The sequence below is a fragment of the Coffea arabica genome, chromosome 5c (genome assembly GCF_036785885.1).
Source record: "Coffea arabica cultivar ET-39 chromosome 5c, Coffea Arabica ET-39 HiFi, whole genome shotgun sequence".
NCBI lineage: Eukaryota > Viridiplantae > Streptophyta > Magnoliopsida > Gentianales > Rubiaceae > Coffea > Coffea arabica.
Genome location: NC_092319.1, coordinates 1,062,359 through 1,085,488, shown reverse-complemented (window position 1 = coordinate 1,085,488; position 23,130 = coordinate 1,062,359). Strand labels below are relative to the sequence as shown.

The following is a 23,130-nucleotide window of genomic DNA, read 5'->3' as shown; positions in this document are numbered from 1 at the left end:
AACTTAGTTGAGCTAAACACTCATCAGTCATGGCCTAATTGTTTTTGCTTTTATATGTGCTGGTCCTGCTGGATGCTTATACATACAACTAAAATTTTCATTTTTTATTTGCCAGAAAGTGCATGCATAGAAATGCATGGCTGCTAGCTATTTACTTCGCCATCAATTGAATTAACGATAACTATTTTAGCCTGAAGTGGAAGATCAATAACAGTCTTCCCTTCTTTCAGCAGACAATCCGGCCACCAACCTGCAAATTTGCAAGAAGCAAGAAATGGTTACTACTACTACTCTATTGAAGTGCAGCCAATATCATATACGGATTATTTGATGATTAATCAATAAGCGTACTCCTTGAGTGCCTCAGCATTGGCCATTGGCGGACAATGAGCATCTTCATACCTTCCTGTATCCGTACTCATCGGTGAAATAGTCTTGTTATAACAGATGCAGCGGAACAGAAGAACAAACAAGAATAGACAAGAACAACTTGGGGGAAATCAGATTTTATTAGGGTTGTAATCGGAATAATTTACAAATTAAAATAGGGTGTATATATATACAACCAAACAGACTGGACCCAAAATAGGCCCAAAATAAGACCCAAAATAAAACAGACACGGTAACTAATATATACCGTAAGCTTTGTCTTTCACTAGCCATTTCTTTAATCAATTTTCAATTTTCTATGACAATATCAAACAAGACGAAATGCAAGCTGGTTATCAGCATCTTTGCCATTTTTAATCAACCGTCCACTCAGGCTGCTTCTTTCTTTTATTTCATAGGTTCCTCTCTCAATTCCTGCCACCTCCATTGCCATCAAACCTTCCTCTCTTTCTTGGCCATCAGCAGCCAAAAAACGGCCAACTACACTGGTTTTGTGTTGCTGCCGCCACCATCATCTTAGTATCTACCAAGCCACTTTCGTTGATTTGATGTAAACAGAAGTGTACCACAGCGTTTAGCCACCAGCGGGGGTTGAAGATCTAATTCAAGGCATCTCAACAAGTCTTAGTGAGGAGTTCTTTTCCCAGCTTTGCCAGGTGCTCAAGGTGTTTCGGGTACGATTGGTCCATTGACATCTCTTCGCTATCCAACCTGGTGGGGTTTATGGTCTAATGTTTTGGGTTGAATGTTATATATATCAGTATGATAGGTTGAATAGGGATGACACATCATTGGAGGGATCGAACCCGAAATACCTCCAGCACCTCGCAGAGCTGGGAAAAGAACTGCTTTTTAAGAATGTTAGCAAGATGAGTACGGACACGGGAAGGTAGAAAGGTGCTGAAGGCCCTCCAATGACCAATGCAGAGGCAATAAAGGAGTACGTTTATTGATCAATTTTTGAATAATTATGTATCGGATATTGGATGCTCTTTAGCATATATAGTAGTAGTAGTGATGATTAATTTCTTGATTCTTGTAAATTAAATTGCAGGTTGGCTGCTGAAAGGAGAAGTCGCGAAGGAAAAGATGGCTGGCAGCCGTGCATCCCCATGCAAGCACTTTCTGGCTAATAAAGATGGAAACTTTAACCATATACCGAAGCATATATATCCATCAAATAGCAGCAAAAACACTTGGGCCATGGCTGATGAGTACCGTCTAGCTCAACTATGGTCACAAAGAACAATGTTGTGCTTGTAATAACTGTTCTGAATCTGATTCATGTACTGCTGAATAATAGTACTCCAGTTTCTTTCTTCTTTGGGTTGAAATTTGGATCTGGATCACATTTTCACATTGCATCTTGCATTTCAAATTCTCCCCGTTGCTGGAATCAGATACACCCCATAAATTGCTATCTGTTAAGTTAAGACTGCCATCTTGTTATCTTACATTTCAGAATTTGCTATATCAGGGCTGGAAGTAAATTGCTCGCCTCAAAAAAATGTCTAGCATGGAAAATAGTCTACGGGAAATAATTACTTTCTTCTTGATTTTTTAATGTTTGAGCAATTTGTCACGAATGTTGTCTCAATAAAACCCTGGCCATCACTTTCTTCAGTATATCTGCTCAAAAACAACAGCCATAGCCCGTAAGGGATGTATTAGGCATCAGTGTTGCCTACTTTGACGAATATAGTTTAAGAAAATAAATGGTTACTTATTGTCGCTAGAGAATATTAATTCTGATGAGTGTTTCATCCTATGAATAATCTCATCCCTAAGCCCTTTTTTTTCTTTTTTATAGAGCAGAAGCCAATATTAATAATAAATTAATTGAAAATCGTTTAGCATAATTTGTTTAACAAAAAATGCTGCACTAATGACAGAAAATATATAGAATATATTATGGATATATCTAATATGAAAAAAAAAACTAAATAAAAGAAGGAATTGACAGCCATTCTGATTGACATATTTCCACTCATCTCTTCATCATATGTGTATTATAATATTATCATATTATTATTTTTAAAATTTTTTATGCGATACTCGATAGAACTCGATGTGCTCTAGAGTATCTTATTTCCAGGCTCAAACTCGACTCACTATTACTCTCGAGTAGCTCGAGCTTGAGCTCGAACGAGCCACCGATTGAGTAGCTTGCAAGCTTGAGTCGAGCTACTCATTTAGCTTCGCTCCTAGTACCCGTCCAATTCAATATTATGTAGTTCTTCAGCTTATTAGGTTGAGAGGATTTGACAGCCAATTTCTTTTATGTCAAACAAATTAAAGTTTCTCCATCTATAAAATAAAAATTTCCTCCTATCCAAAACACGTATTTAAGGCATAATCATCCACCAAAAAGACTTGTCAAAAATTGGGGATTAAGAAGGAAGGTGGAATAGATGATGTGAAAATTTAGTGGCCACATTTGCTGTTTAAAACACGCACTGCATATGGAATTTCAAGAATCATCATAGAAAATTCAAATCTTATTTTTTGTAGTCCCAGTCCATAGTCACCCTTATTTCCTATTCACTTTAGTGCCAAAAATAGCTCTCTATAGCCAAAGTATGATTTAAGGATTAGATACTGGTTCTGCTACGTAATTAACTAGACAGATTGGGAAAATAATAGCATTACAAGAAAGATTAGCCAAACAATCATCGAGTACCTTTGAAGCAACATACAAACAAGTGGATCCTTCTCAAAAAATTAACAATGCTTAAGCTAGAACCAGAAACTTGGTCGAATTGACCCGGTCGAGTAACCGAAGGAAGTTAGCAAAATATGCATAGGCATGACAATTTGTAATTGGAATTTTGAAGGTTATAGATATCCTATAACTCTCTCGATTCTTAATTTTGTATCGTCAAGAATGTTAGAGATACAGAAAAATATATACAAATCAAGGGGGTGGATATACATTTAAAACAGAGGGATAATTAAAGAATAAAAAAGAAAGACCTAGAAAAGTAATAGGCAAGAGTTGTCTATTAAGCTCTCAGGAGGGGGATAGTCTAGCTGTAAAACGGACTCGTGGACTGAATGAGATTCTGGATTCGAATGTTTTTCTAAACTTGAATCCCCCCTATCTAATCTGGGTGTGTCTAGAGAGGCTGCGGCGTATCCCCTGATTTAGTGTGTCGGCTCATGTCCTAAGTGGTCCGAGTCGGGGCATGTTTCGAAATAAAAAAAAAAGAGAGTTGTAGCATGCCATCAGCAAACCAAAGTATACAAAACAAGGAATGAAAAATATAAAACACTTGGGCCCAGTCAAAAATTGTTGGGCTGGAACTTTAAAGTCTAATGATTTGTTTTTTTCTTTATGGGCTGGACTGGGCTTTGTCTAATGCTGCCGATCAATATGGACAGGGGATCCCCAATTGGGCCAAGCGCATATGGACCTACGCAGGAAAAGTAGCCGTTTGGCGGGCAACGACAGAATTTCTGTTCAATCCCTGCAATTTGAGTGCGGGGAGAGGCAGGAAAGCAGTTCTTGGGTGTTCCTGAGATATGACAAATTCCTACCAGATAAGTTTTTTCTTTGTTTCTTCATCTTAAATTGTTTCAAGCATGAATGAAGTTGTCTGGATTTGTACTTTTTCTTTCATTTGATTCTTTCTCAGAATCTTGCTTTATTCTTGCTTTGGTTTGTTTCTTTCAAGTGTTACTCCTTCTTTAATTGTTCTGTGAATCTTTTTTTTTTCTTTTTAATTTCTTGCTTCGATGATATTTGAATCCTATTCTTATCTGTTTGATATATTGTGTAAAAAGGATGGTTCTGTCTTGTATCAGAAACCTTGTGATAGGCCTTTTCTTTTTCTTTATTGGAAGTATTCTTAGTAGTTTTTCTTTCTTTTTGTTCCATTTTGCTGGAAGAAAAATCATAGACAGATTAAGGAAAGTGACGATTGCTTCTCCACCCGTTTGGCCATTAGTGGTTTTCCATTTTTTCTTGTGATTTTTGAGCAGGGGTGTCTTTCTTTTTCTTGCATGTTTTATTAGGCGACTGTGACACATCATAAACATACACAGGTAAACTTGAGTAAATGGGATGTGAGCAGCTTGGCCCCTTTGATGGGGGAATAAAATCAGACAAAGTAGGCAATTGATTTCATTTATGCTAATTATTGGATGGACCTTGTAGGGCTACGAAATTGTATAGGCTTCAAGTTAATGTAAATAAAGAGTTCAACTGTTGCTTCTTGATGCATGCAGCTTGCTATTCCAATTGTCTGCTGAGAAAAAGAATTGCCAAGGCAGACTGCTGGTCTTCCATGCTAATACTAGCAACCAATTAAGGACACTACATTTTCTACCAGATAAAGGTGGAAAATCCAGCTTGTTTGCCGGATAAGCATCATCAACTGAGTAATGAATTAGATATTGCAAGATCAGAAGAGGCTCTTTTGCTTGGTGTCTTGCTTGATAGATGTTTTTATGAATGAGTGCTTCTCCAGTATACAAATATCAATGTTGCTTTATAATCTGTCTTGGTTGTTGTATTGCTACTACAATTTCATGGAGGTCTCCATCCTTTTGCCTTGCTATGTATAGCCCAAGGGAACTACAAGAACTATATCTACCTTGTCCTTAAGTTCATCCTTTGCTTGGCTTCTACTTTGTTCCATCTTTTTTACCTTTCAATTTTTTTTCATTCCTAGCTTCCTACTTTTACAATTCTCTGCTCTTTTCTGTTCCCATGCTTTGCTTCTTGCCTTATCATTTTTTCCTAGCTTCCTACTTTTACAATTACCTGCTTTTATCTGTTCTCATGCTTTGCTTCTTGCTTTTATCATTTTTCCTAGCTTCCTACTTTTACAATTATCTGCTTTTATCTGTTCCCATGCTTTGCTTCTTGCTTTTATCATTTTCCACTTTCCCTACTAAATGCATCAATAGGACTTCTCCCATTTTTCCTATATAAGAGGCAAAGTTACCCTCATATAACTCATCAAGCTACCTAGTACCACAGTCGCTATCCAGAAAGAAATCAGTCATCATGGCAAGTGGTAAGCTATAGACATTCACACATGGTCATACTCATACCTGGGTTTTTATTTCTGCAATCTATAGTGTTAATCAATGTAGAGGAATAGAATGACAGCATAAATTGGATGTTACATATGCTGTAACAATTATTAGTTGCATCAAGAATTCAAAATGCATGGTGCAGAATTTACTCTCAAGTAATTGCCAAATCATCAGGTGATCTCATGAATGTACATTGCTAGAAGACCACTCCATGCTGCCTATGTTTGCTGTTTGCTATAGTTGTTGTGCCGAATGTACACAAAGTCTGCATATGTTAATTTTTTGCTCTAGTTCAAACAGAGAGAAGAATGTGGTTCACTTTACAAAAAAAAAAAGCAATTACAGTTGATTAGTATTTTGTTACATTCTTGTATGCATTTAATGTGCTAGTGCAGTCACAATTTTAAGCATCGATGGAGGAGGTGTGAGAGGGATTATTCCTGCAACCATCCTGGCATTTCTTGAAGATGAGCTCAAGGTAGTTTGTCTATCTCAGTTCTCTCATGCACAATTGTATCATAATCCCTGCTTGAGACATGTTGAATGTGTTAGCTATTAATTTGTTTTCTTAATTTCAGAACCTTGATGGACCAGAAGCTAGGATTGCAGACTATTTTGACATCATTGCAGGGACAAGCACAGGAGGCCTTATAAGTGCAATGCTCACCACGCCTGATGGTGATGATCCTGAGAAACGCAAACCCCTGTTTACTGCCCAAGAAGTTGTTGACTTTTATTTAAAGGAGAGTCAGCATATCTTCCCCAAAGAACAAGAGGCACCAACAAAACTTGCAGCAAAACCTTTGTACTATAACAACTACTCATATACATAAACATGAATCATTATTAATTAATTAAATAAGAATGAGTATAGAATTACTTAGTTATCTTGCCAATTAATTGCTGTTGCAGGAATGATGAAGATATGAGTGGAAATATATCAATAATCACCTTGCTATTTCAATGGTTCTGCTTTGCAGTAGAAAAGCTTGGTCTCCCTACATTCTTATTGAATTACCTTACTCGTTTTGAGAAAGCATTCTTGCTTCCCAAATATGATGGAAAGTATCTGCGTAGCAAAATCATGGGTCTGATGGGAGTGAAGCAGCTCACTGACACAATCACCAATGTTGTCATCCCAGCTTATGATGTCCTCCGCTTCCAACCATTTGTTTTCTCCTCCAGACAGGCAAAACGTGATGAGTCTTGGAATTTTAAACTCTCTGATGCTTGCATAAGTACATCTGCAGCTCCAACCTATCTCCCTCCACATCCCTTTACTAATGGCCTCAACAAGTTTTGCATGGTTGATGGTGGTTTGGCAGCCAATAATCCAGTAAGTTTATACTATCCAGTACTGCTTGGTGTTGCCTTTTAATAACTAAAAGGATACTAGTTACAGAACTTGGATGTTAACAACTGGTGTCTGGTGGCTTATTTCTTTCTGCCTATGACCATTAATTTTTTTGTTTAAAGACTCTGCTAGCTATACGTGATGCGGTAGTGAATCAGAAGAAAAGAGTTCTTAGTCCTGATGGAAGCCTCGACTTCTCCAAGTTTATAGTTCTTTCACTAGGAACTGGAGCCTCGGGTGACAAAAGTGTTGATGTTATGGATCCTGACGACTGGGGAATATTAGCCTGGTTAGGTGCACCATCTTTCTCCTCCACCCCCATTATTGATGCTCTCAGGAGTGCCAATGATGAAATGATTGACGTCTATATGTCCCTAGTAATTAAAGCTTTGGGAATCACACCAATCAAAAACTATCTTCGGATCCAGGTATGTGAAATTTATCAGTGCCAATCCTATTTATGATCCGTGTCTCTACTGCTTCAGCCATTTGCTATTTCTGATGGTTCACTGGACATTTAACACTGAGTGATATTTTTGCACTTTCAATGAGTAGCTTGTCAATTCTCATTTAGTAAAAGTTCATGTTAAAGTCTTACATTGTAGTATGATTTGCAAATACGAGCAACTTGAGTTCAATTTTCATACATGCTAGTTGTCTACCATCCCCTTCCCCCAAACCCCCCAACCAAAACCAATAAAAAGAAAAGAAGAGCATTAGCTGATTTGTGCTCCAAATGAATTGATTTCTCAAATGTGCTTATCCGCTACATTTATCTAATGTTTTGTATTGAATTATCCTATAAGTATCCTGGTCTGGATAAGAACGATATGGCATTCGACGAATCTGACCCAAAGCACCTTCAGCACCTGAAAGAGTTGGGAAAAGAGCTGCTCAATAAGAATGTCACCACGATGAATATAGACAAAGAAGAGTATGAACCTGTTGACGGGCAGCCGATGACCAATGCTGAGGCACTCAAGGAGTATGTTTTATGATATATCATATTTTTTGTATCTGCTGGATTAGAGCACTCATCTAACAAACATATTCAGCAAGTACATAAAAGGCTACTCCCCAGTTTGTAGTAATAATAATTTTTTTCTTCTTGTATATTGCAGCCTGGCAGCCCGATTGTCTGCTGAAAGAAAGAGTTGCCAGGGAAATGCCGTTGCCAATTTGTGGATCAAGAATGATGATGATGATGATGATGATGATGATTATTATCCTTGATTGATGGAGCAATATATAGCTAGCAGGCATGCAGATCTATACACATTGTTCAAATAAAGATGGAAACTTCAGCTCCATTAGTGTCCATCACGTGGAGTATGATGAGTACAAGAAGTCTTAAATAAGAGCAAAAACACTTATCTCATGGCTGATGAGTACTGTTTTGCTCAATTAGTGTCATAAACAAATAATTTTGTGCCTGTAACAAGTATTTGGATTGTATTGCTTGGCTATGCTTGTTTTCTTTCAAATGACATATTGTGCTTGTAATAAGTATTTGGATTGTACAAGTAATTGCACTGCTGAAATAAGTGTTTGTTTCATAATATTGATTTGCGCTTCAAATAATATGGTGCTAATAATAAGTGTTTAGCTCTCTCACAATAATATTACCCGCTGCTTGATTGCAATAATTGTTTACAATGCACAAGGAGACTATGAAAGCATTTGACATTTACAAAGAGGTAGAATTGATGTTGGATTAGTATCTGATAGAAAATTGTGTTCAATTTTGTGTTAGAAAGAAATCAGGCCTACCTAGTAAATCGACTTTCTTCCCTGTCTGCTCAGTCAACAACATTTATAAATCCTGTGTTAGCTATCTATTCTACTGTATATGTTACCAATTTTGGTAAAAAGAGTGTAAGAACAGAAATTGTTGCTTAATTCTTATTGCTCTATATGAACTTTGGGTTATTATCTCCTACTCCGTTAGAGAATGTTAGTTTTCTGATCACTGTTTCGTTCTCTGAGCATTATCATTACATATTCGCAATGTTCTCCTATCTCATATGTTCTTGCAATTTGCAAGAGAAAGAAGATGACACAGATAGCAGCTGATTTCAATATAGACCGACTAGTCCTCCAGGAAGATCAAGACATGCAAAGCAGCAGGTCGGATCATCCATCTGTTAACGTACAGATCTTTTATAGTTGTTGTTGTAAAACATGCACGTGTGTCTTGTAAACTACTTAATTGAAAACCCGTGATGATTCAGTAGTAATGAAATGAGAGCAGGCAAAAAAGAATGCATGGGATTGATCAGGGAAGAAATTGGTGAAATAAGATTCTTGATAACTGAATAAAGATGGAAAAATTTTCTTTCCTCTTCTGTATTGAGTGCGCGGGCTATATGCACCTTATGAAAAATCAATTCCCACATTTTCAAGAATCTAACATTAGGGATTCCTCTGTTTCCATGTTCCAGTTTTTCCCTCGAAGGCTTCCCCGAGTAATTTGAGAACCTGAAGACTGGGGAGATTTCGAAGTTCTGATATTCTGCACCATGGCAAGCGAAAGCCAGACAGAGTCAACTTGTTGATTGTTGAAGAGAAACGAAACTCAATCTGATATTCCACACGAGTAAGTGGAGTGAATTTACAACCAACATCAAGCCTATTGCCCTTTATTGCAGATGCCTTAGCTTCTTCAAATTCCATATAGTATGTGGCAGTGCAACAGATCTTTCATATCTGTCCATGATAAATGTCTCCAAGTTCGAGAGATCAGCTATTGGTGATGGAATGGACCACATCCACCCCAGAACTGCCAAGTACCTCAAGTGAACAAGCAATTTTAGTTCACTAGGAAAAGAAGAACCTATATTTATCTAAGACACTAACATGTTTGGAGACACGAAAAATGAATGAAATATCATTTCCAGAACCTGGCTGCTTTCCACCATGACCGACGAATAACAGACAACGTACAGTGGGAGAAAATAGCCTTGAGTCAGAAAAGTGCTCTGGCTTAAGAGTTAATGGACAAGCGGCGTCGGTAGTGTGGCGCACTAAAAGTACACAGTTCATCGTACCCGCGAACCTGATGCAAAAGTTTTTCTTCCTTGGCTTTTGTCACACAAAACTCATGTAACAAATCGTGAATGCGACAAGTTTTGACTCCACCAATGGATCTTTGTTTGGAAACCATGACTAAGCTTCTGCTAATAAGCTCCATCATGTAATCATTGGCCACATCGTCTGAGCTCTTGAACTGAATTTTTGGCTCCTTCTGCAACCCATAAACAAAACAACCTCCTGGTATAGTGTTCATGGTCTTCAGGAAATCATCCAAAATAAAGGAAGCACGCCTTCAGATTATCTGGTAAATTATTGTAACTCAGCTCCAATGCAGCAACGCATTGTTCTGTGCTGGAAACAGTGCTTGAACTTAAACTTTGAACGACTTCTTTCCAGCTACCTTGGTCCACATTTGCTAGAATTCCAGCCAGAATGACAATTGTCAGTGGTAGTCCTCGACACATTTCCGCAATCTGCATACGAAGTTCACATAATTCTGGAGGCAACTCTTTTCTGGAAAATAACTTCTTTTGCAGCAAATCCCAACTCTCATCTCGAGTGAGTTCACGAAGAGAAAGAGGTTCTTTGTCGAGCTTATCTTGGGGAGCAACATCATGACGTCGAGTTGTCATGATAATTCTACTTCCATTTGCATCATCAGGGAATGAGGCACGCAATCCGTTCCATGCTTCAACGTCCCATATATCATCCAATACAATGAGATATCTGTTCCTTAGCAAACGTCTTCTGACTTCCTCAGCCAGATCTTCTTCACTCTTCTTACAAAAGTCGTCAGGAAGCTTGGGATCAATACAGATCAATATTTCAAGTAACAGAGTTGTCATGTGATATGCTTGAGAAATAGAACACCAAGCACGTATATGAAAAAGGGACATCACTTTAGAGTCGTTGTAGACTTTGTTAGCTTAGCTAGAGTTGTCTTACCAAGTCCTGGCATCCCCACAATGGAAATAATTTGTAAATGGAGTGCTCCTCTGGTGAGTCGATTGACTATTGATGTTGCCTCATCTTTGAATCCCACCACCGGATCATTGACTGGTGGCTTACTTCCCTGTAATGGCATGTGATTGAGTCTCTCGGTACATTCCTTAGCTTTGGCATCAAGTCTATTGCTAACAGAAATCTTCAAAGCTTCAGCTTTGATGATTTTCATTTCTTGTAAAATGGAGTCAAATGACATTGAAGAAGAATCTAGAATATCTCGAGCAATTGCGGAGTCAATGAGAAACTTTACCCTGTATGGTACCTCTACAACACGATCCCAAAGTGCTTGGAGCTCCACATCTTCATTGCGCAAGTCCATAATTTTCCCCAGGAAAGAGCGCAAGAAAGCAAGTTCTTTCTGGATCATTTGAATTGGATAATTTGATATAGCAACTTGATGACCAGCCTCTGGATTTGTCAGATCCTTCATATTTTCAAGAAGAAAAAATCAATAAATCCCAATAAATCAGAAGACACGATCCATTTCCTTGACAAATCTATCTTTCATTGCTTTAGGTTAAAGAGAGCAAACAATAAGTCCTACATCACAGGTCACCGCTCCAGTGTGATCATCCATTTTCCCATCAATCATCTTTGGCTTCTCCTTGAGAATGGTTCTCAAGGATCTGAGTCTCTCATAAAGCATTTGCAATTGATCCTTCAGAGAAATCGTTACACGGGAGAGAATTGATGAAATCTCTCACTATATGCTCATTTGACTTCCCACAGGATTGTCTTGATAACTTGCAAGCAATCAGGGCCTGAACACAGGTCTCATGGACTTGGGGTTCTGTCGGAATAGTCTCCTGCAACAGTTGTGAAATACAATTCTGGATTTCCAGACACTGTTCGTAATTGGATTGGTCAGCACATTGGCACAGAAAAGAGAGGTATGCTGCATTGACAGACACAGCTCGAATGTGAGTCAATAAAGGTTCCAATGGCTTATCTTCAACGCCATGCAGTGTGGCAAAACGGATGAAGATTTTCAAGAATGTTAGCTTCTCTTCATGGGATTTGATCAGTTGTAATACATGATTTCCAAGTTCTTGCCAGTAAACAAAATCTGCTAGATTCTCCAAAAGAGAGTTCATGAACTCCATAACCATATTTATCTACCGGGGAATTAATAGACTGCCTTCCTAAGCAATCTGAGAAGATCGCGTAACATTTGCTGATTTCTTGCAAAAGCAATTCAAATTCTTCTCCTAAGCCCAGAAGATCATAAGGAAATCCATCTTCCAAACTAGTAAGATCACAGAAGGAGTGAATCTCCTGTCCTTTCTTGGAAATGGTGGTCCAAATTGGCAACGCTTTGTAATTTAGGCTCCTTCTGCCCGAAGAACAAGGGGATAAAATCACAAGAAACTCTCATGCAATTTATTTTTTGTTTTCGTTTTGAGCACATTAATTTCTTATACATTCAATGGGAAAGGTGGGGGATCAGAAAATGACATACACAATATTTAAAGGCCACTATTTGCAGAACCGAGACCAAACTATCCTGTGACATGTTTCAGATATCCGTAGGATTGGCTTTTGTTTCATGGTTTCTCCTTGCAATATCATGTTTTTGCTTGCTGCTTCAGCTTGACTCCTTTGCCACTCTTTGCCACAGCCACATGCCAGCGCAATTTTTCCGATTGTAAATATAATTTTGACACAGCTTATGGAAAATAGCTTATCTCTTTTTCTCTGTCAATGGTCTTGTTTGGAGCTTGATGGTCCTTCGCTTTGGAATCTGGGTCCCTCCATTTCTCCATCGAGTGGGTGGAAACAGGGGGTTTGACTAGTTGAATAAATCTGGATGAGGTAGAAATATGATCAAGTTGATCGGGTTCTTTCCCACAGCAACGCTGTTTCTCCCCAATTTTAAAGTGGATTCAGCATGTACTTGTTTTTGCAGTTCACTAGACGATAATGCTTCTTCGTTAGTTTAGTACATGTATGAAGGGCCGTGCCGGACCCAGAATTGTTAAACACTGTAAATCTTTAAATTCTGGCAACGAGGACCAAATTCCTGTTTCCTGAACTGTGCCCATCTTCTGAACCTGTTTCCTGAATTGTATTTTATAGAAGAGATGTAAACTGCTGCGTGACTTGAATGATGCCTAGCATTCACCTTTCAATAATTCTCTGCACGAACCAACAAACATGCCCCTCTTAAGATGTCTGCCATAATAGTTGATGGGAGTGAAGACATGGTAAGAATAGCAGTCTTAGCACGAGTGACTTCCATTCTTCAGGCCGGAAATCATGAATATCAAGCTCTCTTTCAATTTTAGGATTCAATTTGCCTAATCACAGTTAGTGTCAAAGTAGGAAGCATGAGAAGAGAGAGTAAAAGAAGCAATATGCCCATTTGCAGGTCATGACGCAGATGGTATCAAAGAAATCAGAGCTCCATCCGCAGATGTTGGCACTACCAAAGCCGCTGACATATTATTCTTGTGTTATTCAGTGCTTTGTATTTTTAAACAAGAATTAACTAATGCATACCCGCCCCAACGATTCAGAAAATACCCCATTTCTCATCCCCCTCGGTATTGGCCTGGCCATCCTTGAAAGGGTTGTGGACATAAAGTTGAGGAGTCAATATCAAGTTCAGATAAGAATCCTAGAGTGTCCTTGCTGAATCTGCTTTATCCATATCTCATGACAAGACCACCGACAGAATCGGAAGTGCATGAAATCATGAAAAGAGAAGGGTACATCCATTGCCCTTTTAATTATCAACGAGCAGATGGACATTATTTAGTTCAGCAGGCTCAATATTGATAGTAATGCCGGAAATGCAGCTCCTGCGGATTAGTGCATGCATTGCCCTTCCACAAAGTGCATACACTTGTTAGAGCAGGAACCAAAAAATATTCCCTGCCAGAACTCCTGGATGACAAACTACGGTCGGTAAACACAATGCTAGCATCATATTGAAAGTTTAACGGAAAGCTAAAATTGCTTTTCGTTCTCCAACAACCAATAATTTATTTCTACATACAGAAAATATTACATATTTCGCACCAGTGACCTATACTCGTCTCCTTTCACAACAGAAATCAACCTTGCACCAAATTGCTCAATTCACTCAAACTTGCTCTGGCTAAATTTTACATTTGAAGAGGAGCCAAAAAAAAAGGTGGGGAAAGAACACATAAATATGAGAAATATGAAGTCTCCATCACCTAGAGCTAGCAACACAGTTTCACATAACAATCTCTGGCTTCAAGATGCTTGATTTAATCTCTTTGTGGGGCAAAACTACACCGCCGTTGCTGTAGATTTCATCACAAACATGAACATCTTCTCCCAAAATGGTCATGTTCTCCACACGAGCCCACTCCCCAACTGAGGAGTGCCAGCCAATGATACTGCTTGAGATGCAGGCATGTTTCTTGATGCGAACTCCACGCATTACCGTGCAGCGTGACAGTCTAACACCTGCCTCAACCACACATCCAGGGCCAATTGCAACATCAGGTCCAATCAAGCAACCCTCTCCTATTTTGGCACTCTCATGCACAAGAACATTTCCAACAATATGAGTTCCAGAAGCCAATTTTGAGGCATCTTTCTTCCTCAAGGAATCCAGATACAATCGCAGGCCAGTGATGTAATCCCTCGGCTGTCCAATGTCCATCCAGAACCCAGGCAAAACCATAGCATAAAGCATTTTCTCTGCTGCAATTTTTGGGAACACTTCTTTCTCAATTGAAGTGGGCCTTAATTCAATTCGATCAAGAACAGAAGGGTTCAGAAGGTAAATGCCAGCATTAATTTTGTTGCCAACAAATAGTTTTGGCTTCTCCACAAACCTCTCCACCTGTCCAGTCGATTCTTCCAAGACAACAACCCCATATTTTGAAGGTTCATCCACCTGTGTGGTTCATTGAACTCAGAAATCGGAAAATCCAATGGCGATTCAGACATGCAAAGCCAGGAAAAGTTTAAGTAGCAGAACTTTACCTTAGTTACCACAATGGAAGCCTCACCCCCATGCGATTTGTGGAATTCAATCATCTCTTTGAGTGGATATTCACTGATAACATCACTGTTCAGAACAAAAAATGGCTCGCCAGAACCATCTGCCAGCTTGTCCCTAGCCAAAGCAAGGGGGCCTGCAGTTCCAAGTGGCTCAGTCTCTTGTGAGCATGTGATCTTGATCCCAAGCTTTGCCTCGAAGTCTTTCAGGAAATTCAGCATCACCTATGACAATAAGTCTCGTTCAGTTTAGTGCTTCCTTAGTAAATGTATCATAAAATTCACAAATGACAGAGGCCTTCTAGTATTTTACTTCTGGCTGGTAATTGATTGCAAGAACCACTTCAGTCACTCCGATAGCCTTAAGAGCCTCAATCTGAAATCACCAAAACTGAAATGATTAACATGCAGGCCTACACTAACTTATAAACCTGCATTGTGAACATGCAGCACTTGCATGCATCGACAGCAGTTGTGTTTGATATCTGAACAAAGAGTTTGAAATCACATGTTCTACATCTGATCACAGAAACCAGGATATGATGTAGCATGCTCAGGCTTCAAAACAGCCAAATCAGAGTGAAACCTGAAATATACTTGACGGCTTTGAAGCGGAACTGATGCTGGAAGTTTATATGCATCAACATAATCAACAACAATATGAATGCAAAAATGAATTTTCAAGTGACATACCTGATGCAAGATCATTGGTTTATTAGCAAAATCCACTAGTGGCTTAGGGACACTTAGTGTCAGTGGCCTCAAACGAGTGCCAAAGCCTCCAACAAGAATAAGTGCCTTCATCCTGAAATGATATGCTCCTGGTTATCGCATTATGTGAACAGAGAACTATGCAAGGAGGAGAAGATAAACTCATTCAAAAGTGAATCCACTCCCATCCATATATATATATCACTGCCAAAGAAGAGAAGCATGCACGAGCAAAGAACTGCAGATTGACATGTGTATACGAAAAGCAATATCAAATTTCTCATTCTGACCTCCAAGATTAAAGTTGTGGGCACTTCACAACAGTTTATATGCCAAGATTGACACGAAGCATAAATTGGAAGAGACTGCAAAGATTGTTGGCTGTTGTTCTTTTTCTCCCTCTTTGGATTGATTTGGACATTTTTTCTCTGGTTAAGTGATTTTGGAACGACAGCCGGGGAGGAAAAGAATTCTTGTTCCATCAGGCTCTCGTATTTACATTTTCATTAAGGCTTCTCACAAACATCTTATATGCACGCAAACAACTATCCTTTGTTTGATTAGTTTCGAATTCAAGCTAAACCAAAAATTGTAACACAGTGCATTTACAATACTAATACAAACTAACAACATAAAAGGGGGAAAAATTAGCAGTGAAATTTAAATACACAGAAAGGTTAAAAAAGCGAAAGCAAAAGTGGCATGAATAAGAATATTCCACGAGTAAATGAGGGGAAATAACGAAGAAAAAATAGCAAAATTTGGCAGTGAAATACCTCTGAGCCTTTTCTCGTTTGAGGAAGCAGAAAATTTGAGAAACAGGCAAGAGATAAGAAACAATAATAATATCCCACTACACCACAGCCCACAGGAATAATGATGGAATAATGATGGAAGAAAGACTATAATGTATCCTCACGCAATAGAAGTCGACGGAAAATCAGTGCTTTCCACAGAAATGCTCTTCTAACTTGCTACTAGACCAGAAATTCAGTTCACTTAGCCAAAATTTATATACTTACATCATCATTACAATTTTCAATGCACCTTTTTATCTTTCCAATTACCTTTTTATCTCACAGACATCACATCACAAAAAGTGTTATAGTAAAAATATCTCAAATAATTTACAATCCAAACAGAGCCGAATATTTACAATCCAAAACCTCTTCCTTACACTCCCTCCCCCATACCACCCAACCCAACCCAATCCAACCCTCCCCCTATTATATTCAAAATTAAAAAAAAAATTTCATCCTACTCATCCTATGCTAGTAATCAATTATGTATAATATGGACATTCTTTTCTAGAGAACTTTCAGCAGTGAGAGTGCAAGATATATGTCACAATAAGCATTGCATGTGATTGATATTTGACACTAAATGGCCAGCAATTTGTTTATTGCTTAAGAAGATATTTTTTATTCATATATACATTTCTCCAAGATTTTTTAAAGTTAAACAATGAGATAAATTTTCTTATTTTGCATGGGAAGAAGTATGTAGTTATAATGTGTAGAAAGTAAATATAGAGATAAAAGTAAAAATATTTCAAAAGTTAAACAAACACCAGAAAAATGAAGTAAGAAAATATTTTCAATTAACTAACCAAACATCTGAAAATGATGAAAGGGAAATGATTTTCATGGAAAATTACTTTCACGGAAAATATTTTCCCAAGAAAAACATTTTACTTCCAACCAAACAGACTCTTGATTTATATAATTCTACTCTATTCTAATTTAAGGGGAGGACCAACTAGACCTACAGGGAGTCAATGAAGAGTGAATCACTATCGGATCATACGAGTACACTACACACCATCTGAATTTTTTAGAGAACCCTTCATCTCTCACCCTATCATACCTTAAGGACTTGGTGGTTAGTTTAGTGTTTTTGATCGTTTAACCAAAGTTTGGAGCTTTTAGCCTGAGCTTGGAAGTCTTTGTTTCGATTGCTGAGTTTTTCAAAAATTAGTTTTTCAAAAATTATTAAAATTTTTAAAAAATACTCTAAAAAGTAGTTTAAATTTTTTTAATGTTTAAAAAATATCTCAAAATATATTTTAAAAACTCTTTTACTCCTAAATATCTCAAAGTATTTTCTAAAAATATTTCAAAATATACTATAAAAAATCCGCTATAGTAATTTTTTTAAAAAATACCCCAAAAAACAGCTAATCCAAACGCAGTCCCATATTTTAAGTCAAAATATACCAAAAAAATTTTTTTTGCGTACATAATTAATTGCAACGGATCAAATCTACGTATTTATTGATTTATTTATTTTTAGATATTTAATATGATGGTTTGCAATTATTTCTTAGTGGGGGAGGACTGAGGAGGGAGCATTCAAGGGAGGGCCGTGTCGTCATCCACCCCATGTTCCAAATCTGACGTTGACATTAATTTGCTTTGGATTCTCTGGAAATGATTAAATCTATAGGTTTGTTTGGATTGTGCATTATTTACCCAGTTTTATTTGCTTATATCATCATTACAATTTCTAATACACATTTTTATTTCACATACATCACATCACAAAAAATGTTACAGTAAAAATATTTCAAATAATCCCAAATAACTTACAATCCAAACAAACCCTATGTATGGCCCAGCCGTCCTCATGCTAATCCTGAATTCCCAGCTTTCCTTCCCACAAGAACACCTCCATTTTTGTGTTTATTGAGACCTAAAATACAGCGTAGAAAACTTGAAGGATGGAGATTCACAATTACAGTCAGACTAGAAAAACGCAACGAATATTTTGTTCTAAATTTTGTGCCACTTTCTGTTCCATTTTTTATTATATTACTATTCCTTCTTCGTTTCATTTCACGTCTCCTTTGAACGAAGAACAAGTCAATCACCCTCCTCCATATTCCTAGAGCAAAGCGGGTTTTTTTTTTTTGTTTTTTTTTTTATGCCCACCAGACTCAATTTATCAAGCCGCTGGTTGGTTTTGGTTTGCACCAATTCAATATGCTAGGTTGCGGCGGCGTCCACCATGGCAGATGCGCAGGAAACGGCGGCCACTGCTCATGCAGATTGCAGATTGCAGATTGCAGGTGCTCTTAACGTTTCTCTTGCTGACAAAACTTTAGGTGGATTTAAGTACTTCTAACCATAGCATCTTCGTCAATATAAATTACTAAAGGTTTTCATAGAAAAGAAACTAAGAAAGCAATGAATGTTTGCCTATTATGGGTCGATTCAGAACCCAAAATTTTCTTTAAAAAACAAAAAGAAATGAAGAAGGCTTGAGTACCTAAATTTCTTATCTTTTAGGGCAAATTTCACTTTACCCCCCGTGATTTAGCGTTTTTTACATAACCCCATATGGTTTCAAAAGTTATATATAACCTCCTTATGGTTTGGATTAAAGTATCAAAGTGACGGGAATAATCATTCATAACGGCGTCACCTAAAATGTCAAAATTACCCTTATATAAAGTTGAAATTTATGTATTAACCAAGGGGGGTTATGTGCATATTTTGAAAATCATAAGGGGGTTATATGGTAAAATATTAAACCATAAAGGGGTTATATGATAAAATATAAAAATCATACGGGATTAATATGTCATGTATTTATAAGGGTAATTTTGATATTTTTAAAAGTTCCGTTACGAATGACTATTTCCGTTACTTTGACACTTTAATCCAAACCATAAGGGAGTTATGTATACCTTTTGAAACCATAGGAGTTATGTAAAAAGATAAATCACAGGGGATAAAATGTAATTTACCCTATCTTTTATTTCAAAACTTATTAACATCAAGTACCCGAATAAATAAAGAAATGACACCAAAAAAAAAAAAAAGAATTCATGGAGAAAATAATGAATCACACGGCAAACACGTCATCTGGGCCGAAAGTTCCTTGGAAAGAAACTTTAGAGTACTGGGAGGTATATATGAAAAGAGGGAGAAAAAGTACAGCAGCCAACAATCTTTGCAGTCAAGCAATGTTATGCAGTTTTCGCAGCTCCGACTTTTTCATGAATGAAACTACTGTTTAAGGTTCGAAGTTTGTTGGCAGTCAAAATAGAAGATGTGCATTGTTTATAGATAACTTTTTACGATGCACGTTTTGTCATCAATCATTATCACCCTCTCGTTATTATATTTTGAGAAAATCGTTCAAAACGTCCCTCACATTTTACAAGATGACTTTTTTCGTTCCTCACTTTTAAAAATATAATTTTAAATTCCTTACAAATTCATATTAACCAAATTTGATCCTTACCTAAGTTTCCGACTAGTTTTTGGCCAGAATCCATCACGTGACTTGCATGTGATCATTTTTTAAGGGGGCAAAATTATCAAATCAAATTTTTACATAATCTGATTCATAATCCCTCACATTTCACAAAATGAATTTTTTCATCCCTAACATTTTACAAAATGAATTGTTCGGTTTCTTACATTTCAAAAAATGAATTTTTCCATCTCTCATATTTTTCAAAATGAATTTTTCATCCCTCATTGAAATGTAAGAGACGAAAAAATTTATTTTATGAAATGTGAGGGATTATGAATCGAATTATATCAAATTTTATTTGATAATTTTGCCATTAAAATATGATTATGTGCAAGGCACGTGGTGCGTTCCGATAAAAAACTAGTAGGAAACCTAAGTAGGGACCAAATTTGACCAATGCGAAGTTGTAAGGGACGTAAAATTATATTTTTAAAAGTGAGAGACGAAAAAAATTATTTTACAAAATGTGAGGGACGTTTTGAACGATTTTTTCTTATATTTTTAAGAAATATATTTAAATTTTGAGTAAATCTTATATGTATTAGCGGTACATATACGGCTAAATGGAGGAAAGACAAATTGAGATAAAATTCATCGGGCCATTGATCACCAACTAATTGTAAGAAATTGACATTGACCCTCAAAGACGATGATACTCCATTGAATCAAATGCAACGATGCCCATATCCGACGCAATCCAAATTTCCCCCAGCCACTCCGATTAGTAGAATGCAATTATCCTGGGCCATCGCGTCTTCTCCAATGGCGGCCTTTCACAGGCCGGCCCAGGCTCTCCAACAACAAGCCCACCCATTTAACAAGCTCCAAGGCGCTTGCCCCCCTGCTTCAAGATTGGATCAACTGCATCCATTATTTCTCCTCGTCCACCAACCTCTGCACATAGACTGCCAGGTTTACATCATCTTCCGGTCTATTAAAATCTATTGCCTTCTGAGATGTCAAGAGCTCCAACAGCACGACGCCGAAGCTGCAGACATCACTCTTATATATCCGTCAACTGATAGTTCCTGTAGCACTCAGGGTCGAGATATCCGAGAGTTCCCTGTGCACACGTTGATATGTGGCTTAGATCCGTATGAGCTATACGAGATAACCCAAAATCTGAAACCTTTGCATTTAGCTTGTCGTCAAGCAAAATGTTACCATATTTCGAAGACTCGGCCGAGTCGTCTTCGTCTCGGCCTAGTTTGAAACGAGACTGCAACGAAACGTTTCCAAGATACGTGACTGGTCGAGACGTCACCATGAAAAGTTGAACCGGCTGAGTCACTCCGAGTCATTCCGAATCAATTTGAATTTTTATTATTTTTACTAATTTTTAATTATTTTTGTTTATCATATTTTTTTTATAATTTTTAAAATATTAAATATTTCAAAAATTCGCTTCTCGCCGAGACCGCGACTGATATGCAGAAACTGATGTGAAACGGTCCAGGCCGCGATCGCAACCGCGACCGCGATCGCGACTTTGAACCATGAATGTTACTAGACCTGACGTCACGGTGATAAATTGGAGGAACTGCAGAGAAATGGAGGTAAGCAAGCCCCTCAGCAGTCGCGTGAGCAACGTTGAGACGAGCAGTCCACGCTAGGGGTTTCCTGTTCAAACCTTGTAAATGATCGAGAAGGGTTCCATTTGGGACATATTCATAAACCATCAACGGTTGCTCGAGCCCAACACAGCATCCAAGGAGGCCTACCAGACTCTTGTGATTGACCTGACAAAGTATTCTGACCTCATTAAGAACATGGTCAGTCCCTTCAGTGTTCCCTAGCTTGGCACATTTGATAGCAACAACCGTTCCATCTGCAAGGATGCCTCTGTACACTTCGCCATAGCCTCCTAGCTACACCAAGAAGACGGTCCCTTGAGAAGTTGTTTGTTGCCTTCTTTATTTCTTTCCCACTAAATATTTTTGCATATTTGCCACCGCCAGAAATGAGAATCTCTTCACGCTCCCGAGCAAGCCGATCCTTTGCCTCCTTGATGCGCTAGCTGATGTCGTTTGTAAAGTAAAAATCCAATTGCTGCCAATATTAGTCCTGCACCCAGACCCGTAGAGAGACCTGTATTGTTCCTAACATATGTTAGTGTCACTGAACAATAATCCCCACCTCTTCGTATTCTTGTTATGTTGAAGATTTCAGGCAACGAACATAAGATCTTAAATTGAGCGAGTTCTAACCCATTGAAAGGCAAATGCACAATTAAATCTAGGCCAACTTTTGAAACATAAGAAATATCATGTAGTTGGATTTCATGGTGAATATAAATTGTTCATATCATTTGAATCAGGTTGACTAAGGTTAACAGGATGTCATGCTTGATTAAGGGGGTGTAAATTGTATTGCTTTCAAGTTACAACCCTGTGAGGGATGTTTCAGCAAGAGAAGAGTGCTGCTTGTTAGTTCTTGTCAGAACAGAACATGTTCAAATTTTTACCAGCCAAAAAACTACGATATGGCGTCGCCACAGAAGAAATTAGGGAAAACTTCTCTTGCATAAATCGTAAAGCTAAAGAATCAGAATGTAATGTCACCAGTACTGACCAACCACAGCCCTTTTGTTACCAGTACATTTTTTCTCCTCCACTGCTGCATATCGCCAAGTTTAGAGGCTAAGCTAAAACTAGTGCAAAGGGCATATTGACTCTCCAGTCCGCGGTCATTTTCATTGACTAGCAAAAAGGATGATGGAAAGAAGGTCAACAGTTGAATAATAGATTGGCCATACCAACAGCTATAGATTAAGCAGCAACCTTGAATTTGTAGGCTTTCAGCTTCAAGAAGCCAACTCACTTGCTCTTTCATTAACATCAACAGAAATTGAAGGGCAAGTAGAGATTGATTGAAAGTTTGGCCCTCAAATTACCTCAAGATTTTTAGGGGACAAGCTAATTTAGGATTTAGAAACTTTGAAATTATATTTTAGTGCAACTTTTCCAATTGAGTCTTTTTTTTCCCCTTTTAGACACCTGTATTTATTTATTTTGAGCATTTATTTCCACATAGATGGATGAGGCAATTATTTAATGAAGGGATATATTTACCTTGGTTTTGCCATTTTCAAATAAATGTGGAATGCCAAACCATTTTTTAGACGAACCATCATAAATTCTTGGCACACAGTTCAATATAAGTACTTTTATTTAAAAAAAGGGTAAAAAATAAAAAAGCCCATGTGGTAAGCCTAATACACAGAAAAGCCCCCTATGATTTCAAAATGTACAATACGACACCTCATACTTTGAACTAAATTATAAAGGTGACGGAATCCGTTAAACTAAACGGAAATGACTTATTGGAACCTAAAATTTTTTTTTTATACCTAA

General features: G+C 37.7%; 2 protein-coding genes and 1 pseudogene across 2 annotated transcripts; 1 reads left to right on the top strand and 2 right to left on the bottom strand.

The window, feature by feature from the left end:
• The first annotated feature begins 4,786 nt into the window (after window positions 1–4,786).
• Window positions 4,787–8,346, top strand: LOC113690788 (patatin-like protein 3). Its single transcript, XM_027208861.2, has 7 exons — window positions 4,787–5,411; window positions 5,829–5,911; window positions 6,012–6,238; window positions 6,346–6,769; window positions 6,910–7,215; window positions 7,594–7,772; window positions 7,909–8,346. The coding sequence occupies exons 1-7, from the start codon at window positions 5,402–5,404 to the stop codon at window positions 8,018–8,020; spliced, it is 1,341 nt and encodes a 446-aa protein (XP_027064662.1). The 5' UTR covers window positions 4,787–5,401; the 3' UTR covers window positions 8,021–8,346.
• Window positions 8,347–13,733: 5,387 nt separating this feature from the next.
• Window positions 13,734–16,429, bottom strand: LOC113690879 (mannose-1-phosphate guanylyltransferase 1-like). Its single transcript, XM_027208988.2, has 5 exons — window positions 16,291–16,429; window positions 15,497–15,608; window positions 15,117–15,179; window positions 14,789–15,028; window positions 13,734–14,699 (listed from the first exon to the last, which is right to left on the bottom strand). The coding sequence occupies exons 2-5, from the start codon at window positions 15,605–15,607 to the stop codon at window positions 14,028–14,030; spliced, it is 1,086 nt and encodes a 361-aa protein (XP_027064789.1). The 5' UTR covers window position 15,608; window positions 16,291–16,429; the 3' UTR covers window positions 13,734–14,027.
• Window positions 16,430–20,523: 4,094 nt separating this feature from the next.
• On the bottom strand, window positions 20,524–21,988 carry LOC113690628 (wall-associated receptor kinase-like 20; annotated as a pseudogene).
• Between the last annotated feature and the right edge of the window lie 1,142 nt (window positions 21,989–23,130).